Source organism: Coregonus lavaretus, assembly GCF_964263955.1.
Source record: "Coregonus lavaretus genome assembly, contig: SUPER_35_unloc_6, whole genome shotgun sequence".
NCBI lineage: Eukaryota > Metazoa > Chordata > Actinopteri > Salmoniformes > Salmonidae > Coregonus > Coregonus lavaretus.
In genome coordinates, this window is record NW_028167176.1 from 519,004 (window position 1) to 535,894 (window position 16,891).

The following is a 16,891-nucleotide window of genomic DNA, read 5'->3' on the forward strand; positions in this document are numbered from 1 at the left end:
GGTGTATGTCTGCCCTCTTGTGGGGGTATTGTGTATTACATGTACTGTGATCCCTGCGTGGGCAGTGTTGCCAACTTAGCGACTTTATCGCTATATTTAGCGAGTTTTCAGACCCCTCTAGGGACACATTTTCAAAAAAGTGACTAGCGACAAATCTATCGACTTTTTCTGGTGTTACTGGAGACTTTTGGAGACTCTGACGTGAAAGCACGTATCGTGCTTACTCTTCTCAACGAGCAGCGGGTGCTGCCGTCCCACCCCGGTCCCAAAGCACTCACAGGCGGCCCAGTCCTCGCGCAGCAGTCCCTCCCAGCTGCAGTCAGAGAAGGAGATGTTCATCTGTCCGCGTCCAGACTGCAAATGAAGCCGCCGCTGGCTGATCACGCCCTGGCTTACAATCAGGGCGGGATTTAAAATAGGGTGTTTTTTACTCACTTTTTGTCTCTCCCACGACATTATTCCTCTCTCCTACAGTGTCCATCACAATCACATGCACATGGCCAATTATGCAAATTAGGTGATGACGTAATTTAGCGACTTTTAGGACAGCCAATAGCTACTTTCCTTACTGAGGAGTTGGCAACACTGCTGCGTGCGCAAGGACACAGTTATTAAAGATGGCGGAGCATTGACAACAATCGAGATGTTCTTACAAATATTACTACGTCGTGAACAAGCTGGGGACAAAAACGTTTATTAGACGTTTGAATTATTTTCAATCTTCATAGGTAGCAGTAGTTGTGACCAGGTTTCACTAAAACAAGTGGTTAAAATGTCGGAAACGCGTGTTTTGCATCAACGGATAAGCTCTGTCATGGGCATTCTAGCCTCCGCTGCCGTGACAGAGATTTGCAAGTTAGTAGACGATTGCTGTGGAGCGTTACGTGTAGAAGTCTCTCAAAGCAAAGAGCAAATCCTAATGCTAGAGAAGCAACTCAGCCTGGCGGAGTCGAGGTACAGGTCGGTGAGTGGCAAAGGGCAGACGTCTGTCACCAGCGGCACACCGAGAATCAACAGTTCTAAGGGCGATTCACCCGCGGCCAATGCCGATGATGCGGGCAACACTGACGAAGACGAAGGTAGGCTACCGATTTGTAAATGGCTGTTGTCAGCCTTTGAGCTAATGATTTGCCAATAATTGGTCAAGTTGACCTCTCACTCTCTCTCTTCCAGGTAGCGTTCTCCATCTTGCGGTGGAGGGTGTCAATGGCAATCCGCACCCTCTGTGGGAAGAGGTATCCACAGCACCAACTGATGAGGCTGGGCCCCCCACACTGACCCCTGGCCCCATAGTCAGTTCCAATGAGAATACTGGGCCCCTCGCAATGACCCCTGACCCGGTAGTCAGTTCCAATGACATACCCAGAAAGGTGAGAAACTGTAAACATAGTTCATAACATTTTTGTGGATAGAAATATACTATATATACAAAAGTATGTGGACACCCCTTCAAATGAGTGGATTCTTCTATTTCAGCCACACCCGTTGCTGACAGGTGTATTAAGTCGAGCACACAGCCTTGCAATCTGCATAGACACACATTGGCAGTAGAATGGCCTTACTGAAGAGCTCAGTGACTTTCAACGTGGCACTGTCATAGGATGTCACCTTTCCAAGAAGTCAGTTTGCCAAATTTCTGCCCTGCTAGAGCTGCCCCGATCAACTGTAAGTGCTGTTATTGTGAAGTGGAAACGTCTAGGAGCAACAACGGCTCAGCCGTGAAGTTGTAGGCCACACAAGCCTACAACAGAAGGGGACCGCCGAGTGCTGAAGCGCGTAGAGCGTAAAAATCATCTGTCCTCGGTTGCAACACTCACTACCGAGTTCCAAACTGCCTCTGGAAGCAACATCAGCACAAGAACTGTCCGTTGGAAGCTTCATGAAATGAGTTTCCATGGCCGAGCAGCCACACACAAGCCTAAGATCACCATGCGCAATGCCAAGCGTCGGCTGGAGTGCTGTAAAGCTCGCCGCCATTGAACTCTGGAGCAGTGGAAACTCGTTCTCTGGAGTGATGAATCACACTTCAACATCTGGCAGTCCGATGCACAAATATGGGTTTGACGGATGCCAGGAGAACACTACCTGCCCCAATGTATAGTGTCAACTGTCAAGTTTGGTGGAGGAGGAATAATGGTCCGGGGCTGTTTTTCTAGTGGAAAGCCTGTTATAACAGCAAAGGGGGGACCGACTCCATATTAATGCCCATGATTTTTCGACGAGCAGGTGTCCACATACTTTTGGTCATGTTGTGTAGAGTGGACAGGACATGGCTTTCTGATATGCTATGTTAATGTCATTTCTATACAAAACATTTTGTATCTGCATGTTGCTGAACTATTGGTCCCCAAATTGGGACCATGTAGAATTTGCGCCTCTGTATTTTGACTTTCTGACCATTTTCTCTTCATTATTAACTCCTTTTGTGTTTTTCACAGCAACATATTACCAGTTTCCGAGTTGGGGAAACTCCCAAGATACAACCATGCACCACATGCTGCTCCCTCTACCACTGCCCCTTCTGCCGACCGTCTGCGTTCAAACCCAACGAGTTACACCGGATCATCCCACACATCCAGAGCCACCTGAAAAGTGCCGTTCAGAATGACGGTGAGGGGCACTTTGGAAACCACAGCATCAGAAAATAATGAATGCTTTGTAATCAGTAATGCCTTGTAGTTGTTCAGTTGAGGTGTATGAACGCCGACCACCCAACACGTGCTAATTGCCTTATACTCTTGACTTTTTAAAGTCACTATCTAACATTGTCTTTTTTCTTATACTGACAATTTAATTGTCACCCTTTTTTTTCAGAGTACATCGTCTACAACTGCAAACTGACGTGCAGAGACTACCCTCACTACCACTGCACCTATTGTGACCATGTACTCTGCAGAAAAGCGTTGTTTATAGAACATTTCAGAGCTTGCAGAAAGCGGAACGGGACTCCACGACCTGCCTGTGTCCAAGCTCAATCTCCCTCTGCTGCTCTGCCCCTCCAGCAACATCCATCTCCAGCCCAGAGACCTCTCGCCCCTGCAACGTCCACACCTGTCCTGCCTCTCACATCTATAGCGGTCGTCCCGTCAAGCTCCAGACCTGTCACCCCTCCGAGCTCACCAGTCGCTCCTCAAACTCTAAACACAGACACACCTCCAATGGAAAAAACAAATACTTCTGCCAGTCACGATCCGGTCGCCCGCTCGTCAAGCCAGGATTTGGAACCCTCCTCGCCCGAAGTGTACAGCTGCCCTCCGACGCCGCAGATTGAGACCGAGAGACCGCAAAGACCTTCCCAAAGGGATGCAGTTCCTGTGCAGACCCAGTGTGACCACTGCGGCATCATCCTGAACAAGAAGAACTTGAAGGTGCACATGAAGCGGAAACACCAGGAAGAGTACATCGCTGCGGAGAACGAGGAGGCTCTGAGGAGATACCTGGCCGAATCCAAGATGGACGTGCCACCCTGGTGCCGTGCCACCAAGGTCCAGTGCGACCTCTGCGGAATCAGGCTGAACAAGAAGAATTTCAAGAACCACATGAAAAGGAAACACAAGGTGAACGTGACGCCGTCAGATTTCCAGGAAGCTTTCGACAGGTGCCTGGGAGAGCAAGGCCTGTTGGTGGTCGAGAGATCGTTGCCCGGCTACACTTGTACCGGGACGCAGGAAACAGGAAGAGGAGGACGACGAAGGCGGAGGGAAGAGTGTGACGATGACCTCTTTCCGGACATCGACATGGAAGAAGAACAACGCGACAGGTTCCTGGACGCCGGAGCGCTCCTGGCCCAGGAAACGGACCTGGCCACCCAGCAGTTGCAAGGCGAGAGAGCGCTGACTGGAATGGTATGCTGTCAATGGTTTGGTTTAAAGCAGGTTTAATATGGTTGGGTTTATAGAGGGTAGGGGAGAGAGGTGGGCCAAATGAAAACGACAATGTCTGATCTCACTGATTCAATAACACTCAGAGGTCAGCACTCTAGAACCAAGCTACTCACTCACCTCTTCTTTATTCCCAGAATCCCCACAGGTACCATGGTCTGGGGAAACCTCATCTCCTGGAGGTAAATACAGTACCTGTAGATTTATCTCCACTAGAACAGGCAGAACATCACATTCCTGCTTTCATAATATCAGATTTGAAACTGCTCACTGATTGTTTTTGATTCTCCATACATAATGCTACTGAAAATAACGTTTAGATTAACATTCATATAATACATATACTTATATAAGGATGATTCCTCACGAAACTAGAACCAAAAAATAGCATGATTTTGGGGTCCTCCAAAGGACCCTTCTATGGATTAAATTGAGTGAAAATCCCCCAAATCATGATTTTTAGTTCTAGTTTCGTGAGGAATCGCCCATAAATGTCTTCTAGAATTTGACATGTAGCCTACCTAGTGACTTTCCTGGCCTCTTTTATATACAACACCACTGCTTTAGGAACCGAATGTTCAACAATAAACACTTCATCGATATAGGCAACTAAAACACTGAAACCATTTAATTGATTCACTTGTTTGCAGCTTCCACTGGAGTCACTGGTGTGGATCTTCCGGGACGTGCTGTGTGTGGATGGGAAGAGAGGCTACTGGAACCTGTCTCTGGTCTGCAGAACCTTCAATACCATCCTGACAAATGAAATCATCAGGAAGTACTCCACAGGGAAGGTTAGTATCGATAATGACATAAGTCTAAAAAAGGCTATGGTATACTGGCAATTTTTTAATTAATTAATTCAATGTCATGCAGTGCTGTGAGGAGAATTGAATGTACCATATGTTTTCCCAAAATTCTTTCCAGATAAAGCTGTGATTTTCATTCTGTGATTCGTTGTTACATTGTTACAAACATCATTGTATGTTAACACTGCACGCAAACACCTAAAAAAGTATCTGTGTCCCATAGACTTAACATTCTTTACTTGTGCATTCGTATTCCATTCTGGTTTGTGTCTGACAATCTTTTGTCCTGTTCTGTGTTTCTTTTCCAGAGATTTGATCCTGAACCCCAGTAGTTACTGAAAGGAGAAGCCAGTACATTGTGGTTACAACATAATATGCTTATATGCTCACTGTATGCTTGCTGCACTGCATACACCCCCATTACCAATGTTATTACTACCAATGTTTATTTTTATTGACAATGTTCTCTCTTTTTTTTGTAAAAACAAAAAGCTTAATGTTATTTAGTTGTTTTGCTATTACTGAGAACTATCTGAAATCCCATTGGCTATTTATCCATTCTATATTCAGATTTGTAAAATCTTTCTGCTGTTACACTGTTCAGAATTAGTGTGCATTCTCAGTGTGGTGCTTCAGTTAGTTTTGAGACTGAACCCTTAGCCTACTCTTTGATTTACGTACTTTTAACTGAAGGAATTGATTTATTCCTTTTAATTTCAGGTTGTATGCTGATTCCGTATTTTTGTACTTGAACTAAATAGTAAAATCATTTTTGGAGGACAAAGTGTGTGTTTGATTTAATTCACTTAAACATTTGATTCCTTTTAGTAGGAGCTCCATACAATAAGATTCAGCAGCAGGTGGCAATGTTGGAGCATAAGTCATGTGTGTAAGCAACCATTTCTTTTGAAAAGCCAACCTTTATTTCGAAAACGATCCAGGAAGTAGCCGAACAATGTTTCCGAAAAAACGTAACGTCTATGGTCTAAACTGTGTAGTCTCAAGACGTTGACTGAACACTTCATTACAAATTACTATAACATAAGTGTTTAACATAGACATAGTGCCAAGGACATGTACGATACCGTCGATTTTAATGCTCAGCTAGCCTCCATCATTGAGGTTTTGGCGAATGCAGCCGTTGCAGAAATCTGCAAACTTGTAGATGACGGCCATGCTGCCTTACGTTTGGAAATTTCCCATAGCCAGAAAGAAATCGATAACCTGCGGAGGAAGCTGCTTTTGACAAAGTTCCAGAATTCTCGACGGAGCGCAGAGAAATTCGGCTCCCTCCGACACACCGTAAACAGGCGCGACACCGATCTTGTTGCCCGGGGAAGAGAGAGCTTCATAGGAAAGTCCACAGGCAGACTTGGATATTGTAGGTTTTTTACCATATTTGAAAACGTTCAAAATAATGGGTAATGCAGAATATATAACGTTTATGAGTGTTTCTCTTTTCTGGTGTAGTGGAGAATCGTTTTGCCGACATTAAAGGAGGCAACTTTAAGCAGGATGTCACCAACTGGAGAGAAGCAAGACGCACAGCGACAGAACAGGATGGGGGCATGCAGGTCAGTTGTCATAGACCTGGTCAAATTGATTATTAGTTTTTTTTCATATTTCAAATGGTGGTGGGATATTTTTCTAATAAAAGGTTTCTGATGAATGCAAAACAGATGGCAGATATGCAAGAGGAACCTCTTCTCAAAATGGAGAACCTTGACACTAGCAGAATGGAAGGTATTTTCATTTAACTTATCAAGTCTATGCAATTTACACCATGTTGAGTAAAGCTTTCAATGTTTATTGCAGTATTTTATTAACTTCTTAGTCATAACTAATAAATAAGGCAAAGAAGAATCAGTCTCCACTACAGGAAGCTGATGTTGTGCTTTACTTTGCTCCATTTCAGAGATTGTCCAACCGGTCAGTGAGAGCAGTGAGAAGATCGTTGTGGCAGAACCAGGTGCTTCGTCATCTATTGAAACCACAGACCTTCTGGACCAGCAGGGTAACAGACACAGAGCTCCAGACACCGCACTCAATATAGAACCTGAAAACCAGACGTTCCAGCATCCAGCGTCACCATACAACAGAGCAAGGCAGGACCATCAGGTTGCTAAGTGTGTGACCTGGGAAACTGACCATCAACCCATAGCATACAGCCTGTCTCAATGGAGAGAGAACCAAGAGACTGACAACCGAACTGTGAATGCTCCTCACAATGCAGGGCCAGACTCCAAGAGGCTGTCTGAACATCCAGAGAGGAGAGGGGCACCTGGTAACTCTGGGGTCTGCATGTCTGCTTTGGGCTCTCTGGACTGGGTGTCTGATGTGGTGCTGGTGGACTCTGTTCCTATTAAAGTGGAGGCAGATATGAGTTCAGAATGGAGCATAATGGGCCAAGAGGCAACATCTGGAGAGGTCTGTTCAGAGGGCAGGCAGCTTGTGGACAACAGAGGAAGAGGGGGAATGGAGTCTGGACAGACAAAGTGTCCCACTGACACTCAAAACACAGAGCAAGGGACAACTGTAGGATCCAAGTTGACAGATTTCAATGGACTGTCCTCCCCAAACAGCTTTTCATACCCAAGGGTTACTCTCCACCAGGTTCCCCAAAGAGGGAAGCCAGCCCCCTTCCCAAATTTCAACACAGGCTCCACTTCTTCATCAAAAGGCATAGAAAAGCAGCCGCAACAGCTAACGTCTTGTTCGGCCAAGAGGCAGCTCCGGTGCAGCCTCTGCGGAAAGCCCTTCCCCAAGCCGGCGCACCTGCAGAGGCACATGCGGGTCCATACGGGGGAGAAACCGTACGGCTGCAGCCACTGCACCAAGCGCTTCTCCCACAGCCACCAGCTGAAGATGCATGAGAGGGTGCACACTGGAGAGAAACCGTTTCAATGTGTCTACTGCGGGAAGTGCTTCACCCAGTCAGGCCACATGAAGAAGCACCTCCTCGTCCACACTGGCAGCAGGCCACAGGACGTTGGGCTGTCCTGAGTGTTCCAGGGTGAAGTTTCCCCTAGGTACAGATCTAGGATCAGCTTCCTCTCCCCCAATCCTAACCTTAACCATTTGTCCCAAAAACGGACACAAGATCACCTTCTAGGGGCAACTTCACAATACTCCACCCGGCGTAATGATGGGCAGGGCCAGGAGTTTTCCCTCACCACGTGACCAGACCAGGGAAAAACCCCTGGCCCTAGTTGTAAGCAGAATGGCTCCACATTACTGGGGTTTCATATGAAAACTGTGTTTAAAAAAATAACTTAAATACTTCCAATATTTCTTTTTCTTGTTTTTCAACAAACAAAACAATCCACATTCACAGATGTGGCAGAAATAAAATAAAATAAAACAAACAACAAATTTGCAGCAGCACTATCAGTAATTTGCAATTTCCAGCTTTCGCTGAGACAATGAGCAAATAATTCGTTTTACATCACTTTACACATAATGTGTATACACACATTTCCTTAATCAACCCATTCACTCTTTCCAGTTTGAAATATAGTTGAGTAGTGGAGACCAGAGTCAATCGAACCTGGGCTGTCTCTCGCGGAGGTCATACGTTAGCTTTTCAAGAGGAAGAAAGTCAACAATCTGGTCAATTCACATTTTAAATGTAGGACAGGAATTAGAAGCCCACCGTGGGAGAATACATTTTTTAGCAAAGTATGTAATAGACATAAACACATTTTCTCTGTCTGGATCAAGAACAAAGTCCTGCTGAGCATTAAGAAGATAGCCATGGGGTCATATCAAACTACATCTAATATTTTCAATGCAGCAGTATGTATAGATTGCCAGAATCTGTCAGTCTCTCTACAACGCCAAAATACATGCATGTAAGTTCCACTTTCAGACACAGGAGGTTGGTGGGACCTTAATTGGGGAGGATGGGCTTGTGGTAATGGCTGGAGCAGAATAGGTGGAATGGTATCAAACACATGGTTTCTATGTGTTTGATGCCATTTGCTCCGTTCCAGCCGTTATTATGAGCCGTCCTCCCCTCAGCAGCCTCCACTGCTTTCATGTACATATTTTACAATCAGGAGAAATGTCTGTATTAATTATATGGAGTCTCAATGGGGTGTAATACAATTTGTACAAATATGTTTTGTAGATTCTTAAAGGTTTATATTAGTAGAGGAGCAGTATACCCTGTTGCAAACATCCACCCATAACTCCTCACTGATAGTCAGACAAAGGTCCTTTTCCCAGATTATTTTCAAAGGTGTAAAGGAGGAGCCCACGTTCTCGGATAGGAGTCTATAGATATGGGAGATTTTGCCTTTGATGGATTGTGCTGTAGCAAGAAGGGTCTCAACTTCATTGAACTGAGCTCTAAACCTCCCCTTGGAAGCGAATGAGGAAATTACGTGTCTAATTTGAAGAAATTTAAATTGGATCTTGGCACATTGAATTCACTGCAGATCTCTTGAAAGGATTTCAGTGTAGTTGTGTGCTGATGAAACGGTTCTTAAAAGGTCCTGATCCCTAGAGTATGCCAAAGATTAATGTTGGTATCGCTCAGGGCTTTTGGCAAGTCTGGGTTGCATACTATAGGCGAGTGAGATCATATCTGGGAGTTTTGAATTTGGGCAGACCAGTAGAACAACTGACGGCAGGAAGCGCAAGACCACCCTTAGATTCAGATTTCAATAAAGTGGAGAACTTGATCCTAGGTTTTTTATTGCCCCATATATATTTGGTGATGCTTTGGTTGGTTGTTTTGAAAAAAAATAAACTGGGAGATAGCATGGGAGCATCTGAAATAAACAGTATAGTCTAGGGAGGATGTTCATGCGGATAACATTGATTCTTACGACTAAGCTAATTGGGAGGAAGATCCAGGTTCAGAGATCATTCTTGATTCGATCCAGGAGTGGGGGAGAGTTTTCTTTGAAAAGGCAATTCAGAGCTGGTGTTATGAAGATTCAAAGGTATTGAAACCCCTGTGTCTTCCATTGGAACGGGCAGATTGCCTTCGTGGAGCTGGTGAGTATAAGATTGAGAGGGCAAACAAGGGATTTGTTCAAATGTATCTAATATCCTGAAAACTTGCCGTACTGAGCAATGGTGTCAACAATGTGAGGGAGGCATTTCTCAGGGTTGGATCTGTAGAGCAAGACATCATCTACGTAGAGCGAAATCTTGTGCTGAAGGTCGCCTGCAGAACACCCATAATACTTGGATTGTTCCTTATAAACTCTGCAAAAGGCTCTGCCCCCAACAAGTAGAGCAGAGGGGACAGCGAGCATCCTTGTCTTGTGCCACATCCCAAAGAGAATCTGTCAGAGTTCAGACCATTAGCAGACATCATGGCATTTTCGATGAGACTATAGGGACTTAATCCATTTAATAAAGTTTGAGCCCATATTGAATTTTTCTAAGACAGAACAGAAAGCTCCACTCCATCCAGCAGGACAGGGGTCTTCTGTGCATTTACTTAATCTATAATATCAAAAATATGGCGAATGTTATCATAAGAGTACATCTAATAAATCCAGTTTGGTCCGCTTTTATTATTTTGGGAAGAAGAGTGTTTAGTCTTTTGCCAAGCAATTTGGTAATTATTTTGTAGTTGAAGTCCAGTAAGTTATGGGCCGGTAGGAGAGAGGGTTCTTGTCTTTTTTGAGCAACACTGTAATGCGGGCTGTGTACATAGTCTGGGAGAGCTCAATTTTTGCAAAAAGTAATCCAGCATTGGCATGAAAATAGGGCTAAGCTTGGGCCAATAAGCTTTGTAGAACTCTGGGTAATCCGTCTGGGCCTGGTAACTTGTTAGGTGGCATGGAGATGATTGCCTCTAGGACCTCCTCAGGAGTGAGGGGGGAGTTGAGATCTTCTTGGTCGGTTTCTGATACTTTTGGTAGCGAGCTTCTCTCTAGGAAGGAATGGAGTTCTGCATCTGCAGATAGCAGATCAGTGGCTGCTACTTGCAGGTAGCAGATCAGTGGCTGTTTTCCTCTTCTTTTTAGGCCAGGTTTAATAAAACACAGTTATTCCTATTTTCCAGGTCCTCTGTTTTATTTTCCAGGTGCTTAATTTTATTTTTAGCAGATGCTATTGTTTCCACGGTGTCTGCCAGTGAGTTTTCCATGGGTAGGATTCTCCCCTCAGCCGTCAACGCAGGGCTCCCGGATGAGGCAAACAATTTTGATGTTGAGTTCTGTACATTGGGATCTCAGCTCAGAAATAATTTATTTGACGGGACGAGGTTGGCAGTTGTTGGGCCTCGGGAAGGGACAGGTCCTCATGTTCCTGGCTAATGGCGCTAGCTTTTTCAAAAGCTAGCAGTTTCTTGGAGGCTTTTTCCGCGGCTATTGCTCAAGTCAGGGTAAAAATGTCACATGTAATGTCGCTTTTTGTAGGGGCCATGGCGTTTTTGACTAAAGCTAATGGGGTTTAACATGAAGTGGAGGTAAGATGAAGATTTGGTAATTACTTGTGCGGAGTTAATGCGGCCATCTCGTTCAAGGGTCACGGTCCATGTGTTTTTAACAGTTTGGATGGTTTCCACATTGAACACTACCCTCTCTGTGTAGTAATTGTGTTTTCAGTTCAGCTGGATTGATGCTTGGTCCAGAGTGGATTGATAATGTATAAGTTATTACTAGTGAAGATTTAAAAAACCTTTATGTATTTGTATTGGTGCAGTGGTGAACCCAAGAACAGCAATTAAGAATTCAAGAAGCTCTGAGAAGGTGCCTCAGTGAGCAAGGCCTGTTGGTGGTCTAGAGCTCGTTGCTCAGCTCTGCTCGTACCTGGACATAGGAAAGAGGAGGAAGCTGCAGGAAAGAGGAGGAGGAGGAAGGCGCATAGAAGAGCGCACCGATAACCTCTTTCTGGACATCAACATGGCACGAGCACAGCTCTGTCAGGTTGGATGGTGAGCCTCACTGCACAGCTATTTTCAGGTCTCTCCAGAGATGTTCCATACATGATGCTACTGAAAATAACATTTAGATTAACATTCATATAATAAAGACTAATATGAATGTCTTCTACAGTTTGACATGTCCCCTACCTAGTGACTTTACTAGTCTTTTTACAGGCACTGTGCATTGGGAAAGTTTTCAGACCCCTTGACTTTTTCAAAACGTTACAGCCTTATTCTAAAATGGATTAAATTGTTTTTTCCCCCCGCATCAATCTACACACAATACCCCATAATGACAAAGCAAAAACAGGTTTTTAGAAATCTTTGCACATTTATTAAAAACTGATATCACATTTACATAAGTATTCAGACCCTTTACTCAGCACTTTGTTGAAGTATCTTTGGCAGCGATTACAGCCTTGAGTCTTCTTGGGTATGATGCTACAAGCTTGGCACACCTGTATTTGGGGAGTTTCTCTCATTCTTCTATGCAGATCCTCTAAAGCTCTGTCAGGTTGGATGGGGAGCTTCACTGCACAGCTATTTTCAGGTCTCTCCAGAGATGTTGGATTGGGTTCAAGTCCGGGCTCTGGCTAGGCCACTCAAGGACATTCAGAGACTTGTCCCGAAGCCACTCCTGCGTTGTCTTGGCTGCATTGTCCTGTTGGAAGGTGAACCTTCGCCCCAGTCAGGTCCTGAGCGCTCTGGAGCAGGTTTTCATCAAGGATCTCTCTGTACTTTGCTCCTGTCATCTTTCCCTCGATCCTGACTAGTCCCCATGTCCCTGCCGCTGAAAAACATCCCCACAGCATGATGCTGCCACCAACATGCTTCACCGTAGGGATGGTGCCAGGTTTCCTCCAGATGTGACGCTTGGCATTCAGGTCAAAGAGTTCAATCTTGGTTTCTCATGGTCTGAGAGTCCTTTAGGTTCCTTTTGGCAAACTCCAAGCGGGCTGTCGTGCCTTTTACTGAAGAGTGGCTTCCGTCTGGCCACTCTTCCATAAAGGCCTGATTGGTGGAGTGCTGCAGAGATAGTTGTCCTTCTGGAAGGTTCTCCCATCTCCACAGAGGAACTCTGGAGCTCTGTCAGAGCTCCCTGACCAAGACCCTTCTCACATGATTGCTCAGTTCGGCCAGGCGGCCAGCTCTAGGAAGAGTCTTGTGGTTCCAAACTCCAAATGTTTTGGTATCCTTCCCTAGATCTGTGCCTCGACACAATCCTGTCTCGGAGCTCTACGGACAATTCCTTCGACCTCATGGCTTGGTTTTTGCTCTGACATGCACTGTCAACTGTGGGACCTTATATAGGCAGGTGTGTGCCTTTCCAAATCATTGCTCTCAAGGATGATCCTCTGCGGAAGCATAGTTCCCGCTCAGCCCAGTCAAAACTGTTCGCTGCTCTGGCACCCCAATGGTGGAACAAGCTCCCTCACGACGCCAGGACAGCGGAGTCACTCACCACCTTCCGGAGACATTTGAAGCCCCACCTCTTTAAGGAATACCTGGGATAGGATAAAGTAATCCTTCTACCCCCCCCCCCCCCCCCCCCCCCCAAAAAAAAAAAAAAAAAAGTGGTTATCCCACTGGCTATAGGGTTAATGCACCAATTTGTAAGTCGCTCTGGATAAGAGCGTCTGCTAAATGACGTAAATGTAAATGAAACAGGATGCACCTGAGCTCAATTCTGAGTCTCATAGCAAAGGGGCTGAATACATATGTAAATAAGGTATTTCTGTTTTTTTATTTTTGCAAAACATTCTAAAAACCTGTTTTCGAATCGTCATTATGGGGTATTGTGTGTAGGTTGATGAGGATTTGTATTTATTTAATCCATTTTAGAATAAGGCTGTAACGTAACAAGGTGGATAAAGGGAAGTGGTCTGAATACCTTCCGAATGCAATGTATACAGCAATAGTTGAATAGGATGGCATTGACTAGAATACAGTATATACATATGAAATGAGTAAAGCAGTATAAACATTATTAAAGTGACCAGTGTTCCATGTCTATGTACATAGGGCAACAGCCTCTAAGGTGCATGGTTGAGTAACTGGGTGGTAGGCGGCTAGTGATGGCTATTTAACAGTCTGATGGCGTAACAAAATGTGGAAAAAGGGAAGGGGTCTGAATACTTTCCAAATGCACTGTATATACAATACCACTGATGAGGGAGAGGATCTTCCAGAACGTGCTGCGTGTGGACGGGAAGAGAGGCTACTGGAACCTGTCTTTAGAATCTTCCGCACCATCCTGAGAAATGAAATCATCAGGAAGTACTCCATAGGGAAGCTTAGTATCGACAACAACATACGTCTAAAATATTATGGGACACAGGCAATTTTTTCCGCTGCTCTGTCGTTCGCTACATACTTTAGTCTGAGACTGCCATCATTGAAGTCGTTTGTGGTGACGAGGGGCACGAGGGGTGTTGTGCAAAATAAAGTAATCAGCGATTGGATCGTCTCTAAGCTATGAGAATATTCAAGCCAATAAAGATATGTTCTAACCACAGCTTTAATCAAGTGTGTTCTGGCTCTGGCCCAACCCATCGGTTTCTGGACCAATCAGACGGCCTCGAATGTGTTCGCATTCGGTGAAGGGTCGGAGAAGTACTCTGATCAAGACTCATTGCGGAGAAAAAACGACCGTCCGTGTGCGTGGCGTAGGGTTTGGCCAGAGCAAGGAGTCTGGGTAGCCAGGTAAATCCTGAGCCCCAGTAGTGTCTGAAAGTAGGAAAAGCCAGTACATTGTGGTTACAGGTTACTGCGAATGACGACATAAACCATTATATACTTGCTGCATGCTTGCTGCGCTGCAATCACCCCTATTACCAATGTGATTATTAATGGGGCTTGCGAAGCAAGAGACCCCACTTTAAATCTTCATCATACTTCGTATTGTTATTATTTGGAACGCTACTCCTCTTACACCGTTTAAGCTAGAAACGTCAAATCAACCTGCAGAGCGGTCAGGACCAGTGTGCTTGCATACAACTTTTTGATATCTTTAATACTTTTTAAACTACTAAGCTTTTGTCCTTTATTCACTTTCATGGGATTTCTTCAACATTCAGAAGGTCCCATTGTGACATCATCAACTCACAGACTTCCAACATCCATTCATGGTGAACAATGCAACTTTTGACACAAATCTGCAATTTTGACCACTTTTCCAAAACTTTAGACAAGAACCCCTAGAGGGTATGACATTGTGGTCGACTTCTCTGGTATTCAAATCTGGAATCAGAACATAATTATCTACTACCGATCAAATGTTACAGCTGTTTGAGTTTAGAGTGACGGAAAGCAGCTAGCTAACATCAGCTAACAGCTCTCTCATATCCCGTCCTTGAGCAGCCCAAACGGAGCCATTGCTATGGATACCAATGCATTTCAATGGCAAAAAAAAGGGGCCATAGACTAGATTGGTAAAAAAATGTTTTTTTGAAGTTTAGACCTAAAGTAGCTAATCTTTCACCGTTTAAGCTATCAACTCCAAACCAACATTGACATGTTCAGACTGACCCTACTTAGACTGCTTGTCAAAATATTTTTTATACTATATATACTTTTTAACTATAACCATTTACTATTTGCATCAATTAACATGAGTTTGAATGAGAACCATAGGAATACAGAGGTAGCTATTCAAAATGGTCTTGCACCTTGGCAAATTAAGCTACCAGGTCAACATTAAAACATTCAGGCTATCCTAACTTCAAATTCTTTAAAACTGTTAGACTATAACTATATACATTTACATTTACATTTTAGTCATTTAGCAGACACTCTTATCCAGAGTGCATACATTATTTTATTCATTTTATTTTTCATACTGGCCCCCTGTGGGAATATACACTATATATACATTTGCAGAAATTAGAATAAAATACCTCACCAACAGTAACTCTTGAACAGTTCAAGCTAGATACACCAAACCAACTTTTACATGTTCAGGCCATTCTAACTTGAAATTATTTAATAACTAACTTATTTATCAACTATAACTATACACATTTGCATAAATTAGCATACCAATAAAAAGGTATAGCTGTTTGTCGGAGTTTAGTGATGAAAAGTAGCTAACGTCAGCGAACCGCTCTCATCACTAAGCAAACCAAACAGAGCTGTTGCTATGGATACTCACACACGCAGAGGAGCGCATGGGGCAGCGCAGGGAGCGAGGAACAGACAGGGATGATCAGCTATGGATGCTAACAGAGGAAGTGAATGTGTTTCTAATTTCGGGTTGAGCAATCGGGCGCGGGTAGGTTAGGGCCTGAACGTCACCGACATGGGTAGGGCTCGGCCTAAAATGTCATGCCTTTCTGCTTTACTTTTAATTCAAACCTCTGACCACTTACCCAACAGGTGAGACAGAAACTTAGTGTATGACATCTTCCTCTACTTCACTGTTATTCAAGCTGAAATGGTGATCACTGTTAGCCTAAATAGTTTATTTATTAGATAGAACTACAGCTAGCTATCAGTTGGTCTACATACGAACCGATTATATACTGAACAAAAAAATAAAGGCAACATGCAATAATTTCAAAGATTTTACTGAGTTACAGTTCATATAAGGAAATCAGTCAATTCAAATAAATTAATTAGGCCCTAATCTATGGATTTCACATGACTGGATTTTAGATATGCATCTGCTTGTCACAGATACCTTAAAAAAGTAGGGGTGTGGATCAGAAAACCAGTCACTATCTGGTGTGACTACCATTTGCCTCTTGCAGCACGACCCGTCTCCTTCGCATAGAGTTGATCAGGCTGTTGATTGTGGCCAAGGAGTGTTGTCCCACTCCTCTTCAATAGATGTGCGAAGTTGCTGGATATTGGCGTGAACTGGAACATGCTGTTGTACACGTCGATCCACAGCATCCCAAACATGCTCAATGGGTGACATGTCTGGTCAGTATGCAGCCCACCTTCCAGGAATTGTGTACAGATCCTTGCGACATGGGGCCGTGCATTATCATGCTGAAACAGGTGGTGATGGCGGCAGATGAATGGCACAACAATGGGCCTCAGGATCTTGTCTTGGTATCTCTGTGCATTCAAATTGCCATCGATCAAATGCAATTGTGTTCATTGTTCGTAGCTTATGCCTGCCCATACCATAACCCCACCACCATGGGGCACTCTGTTCAAAACGTTGACATCAGCAAACCGCTCGCCCACACAATGCTATGCACTTGGTCTGCGGTTGAGGCCGGTAGCACGTACTGCCAAATTCTCTAAAACGACGTTGGAGGCGGTTTATGGTAGAGAAATTAACATTCAATTATCTGGCAACAGCT

General features: G+C 44.3%; 2 protein-coding genes across 2 annotated transcripts; both read left to right on the plus strand.

Moving 5' to 3' along the window:
• The first annotated feature begins 599 nt into the window (after nt 1-599).
• LOC311110457 (uncharacterized protein) lies at nt 600-5,471 on the plus strand. The gene is made up of 7 exons (XM_084189008.1): nt 600-1,079; nt 1,174-1,370; nt 2,439-2,610; nt 2,815-3,845; nt 4,019-4,063; nt 4,532-4,675; nt 4,999-5,471. The coding sequence occupies exons 1-7, from the start codon at nt 773-775 to the stop codon at nt 5,020-5,022; spliced, it is 1,920 nt and encodes a 639-aa protein (XP_084045134.1). The 5' UTR covers nt 600-772; the 3' UTR covers nt 5,023-5,471.
• Nucleotides 5,472-5,618: 147 nt separating this feature from the next.
• Nucleotides 5,619-8,033, plus strand: LOC311110486 (uncharacterized protein). The gene is made up of 4 exons (XM_084189046.1): nt 5,619-6,071; nt 6,161-6,264; nt 6,370-6,433; nt 6,606-8,033. Exons 1-4 carry the CDS (start codon nt 5,765-5,767, stop codon nt 7,691-7,693), a joined length of 1,563 nt encoding a protein of 520 aa, XP_084045172.1. The 5' UTR covers nt 5,619-5,764; the 3' UTR covers nt 7,694-8,033.
• The last annotated feature ends 8,858 nt before the right edge of the window (nt 8,034-16,891 follow it).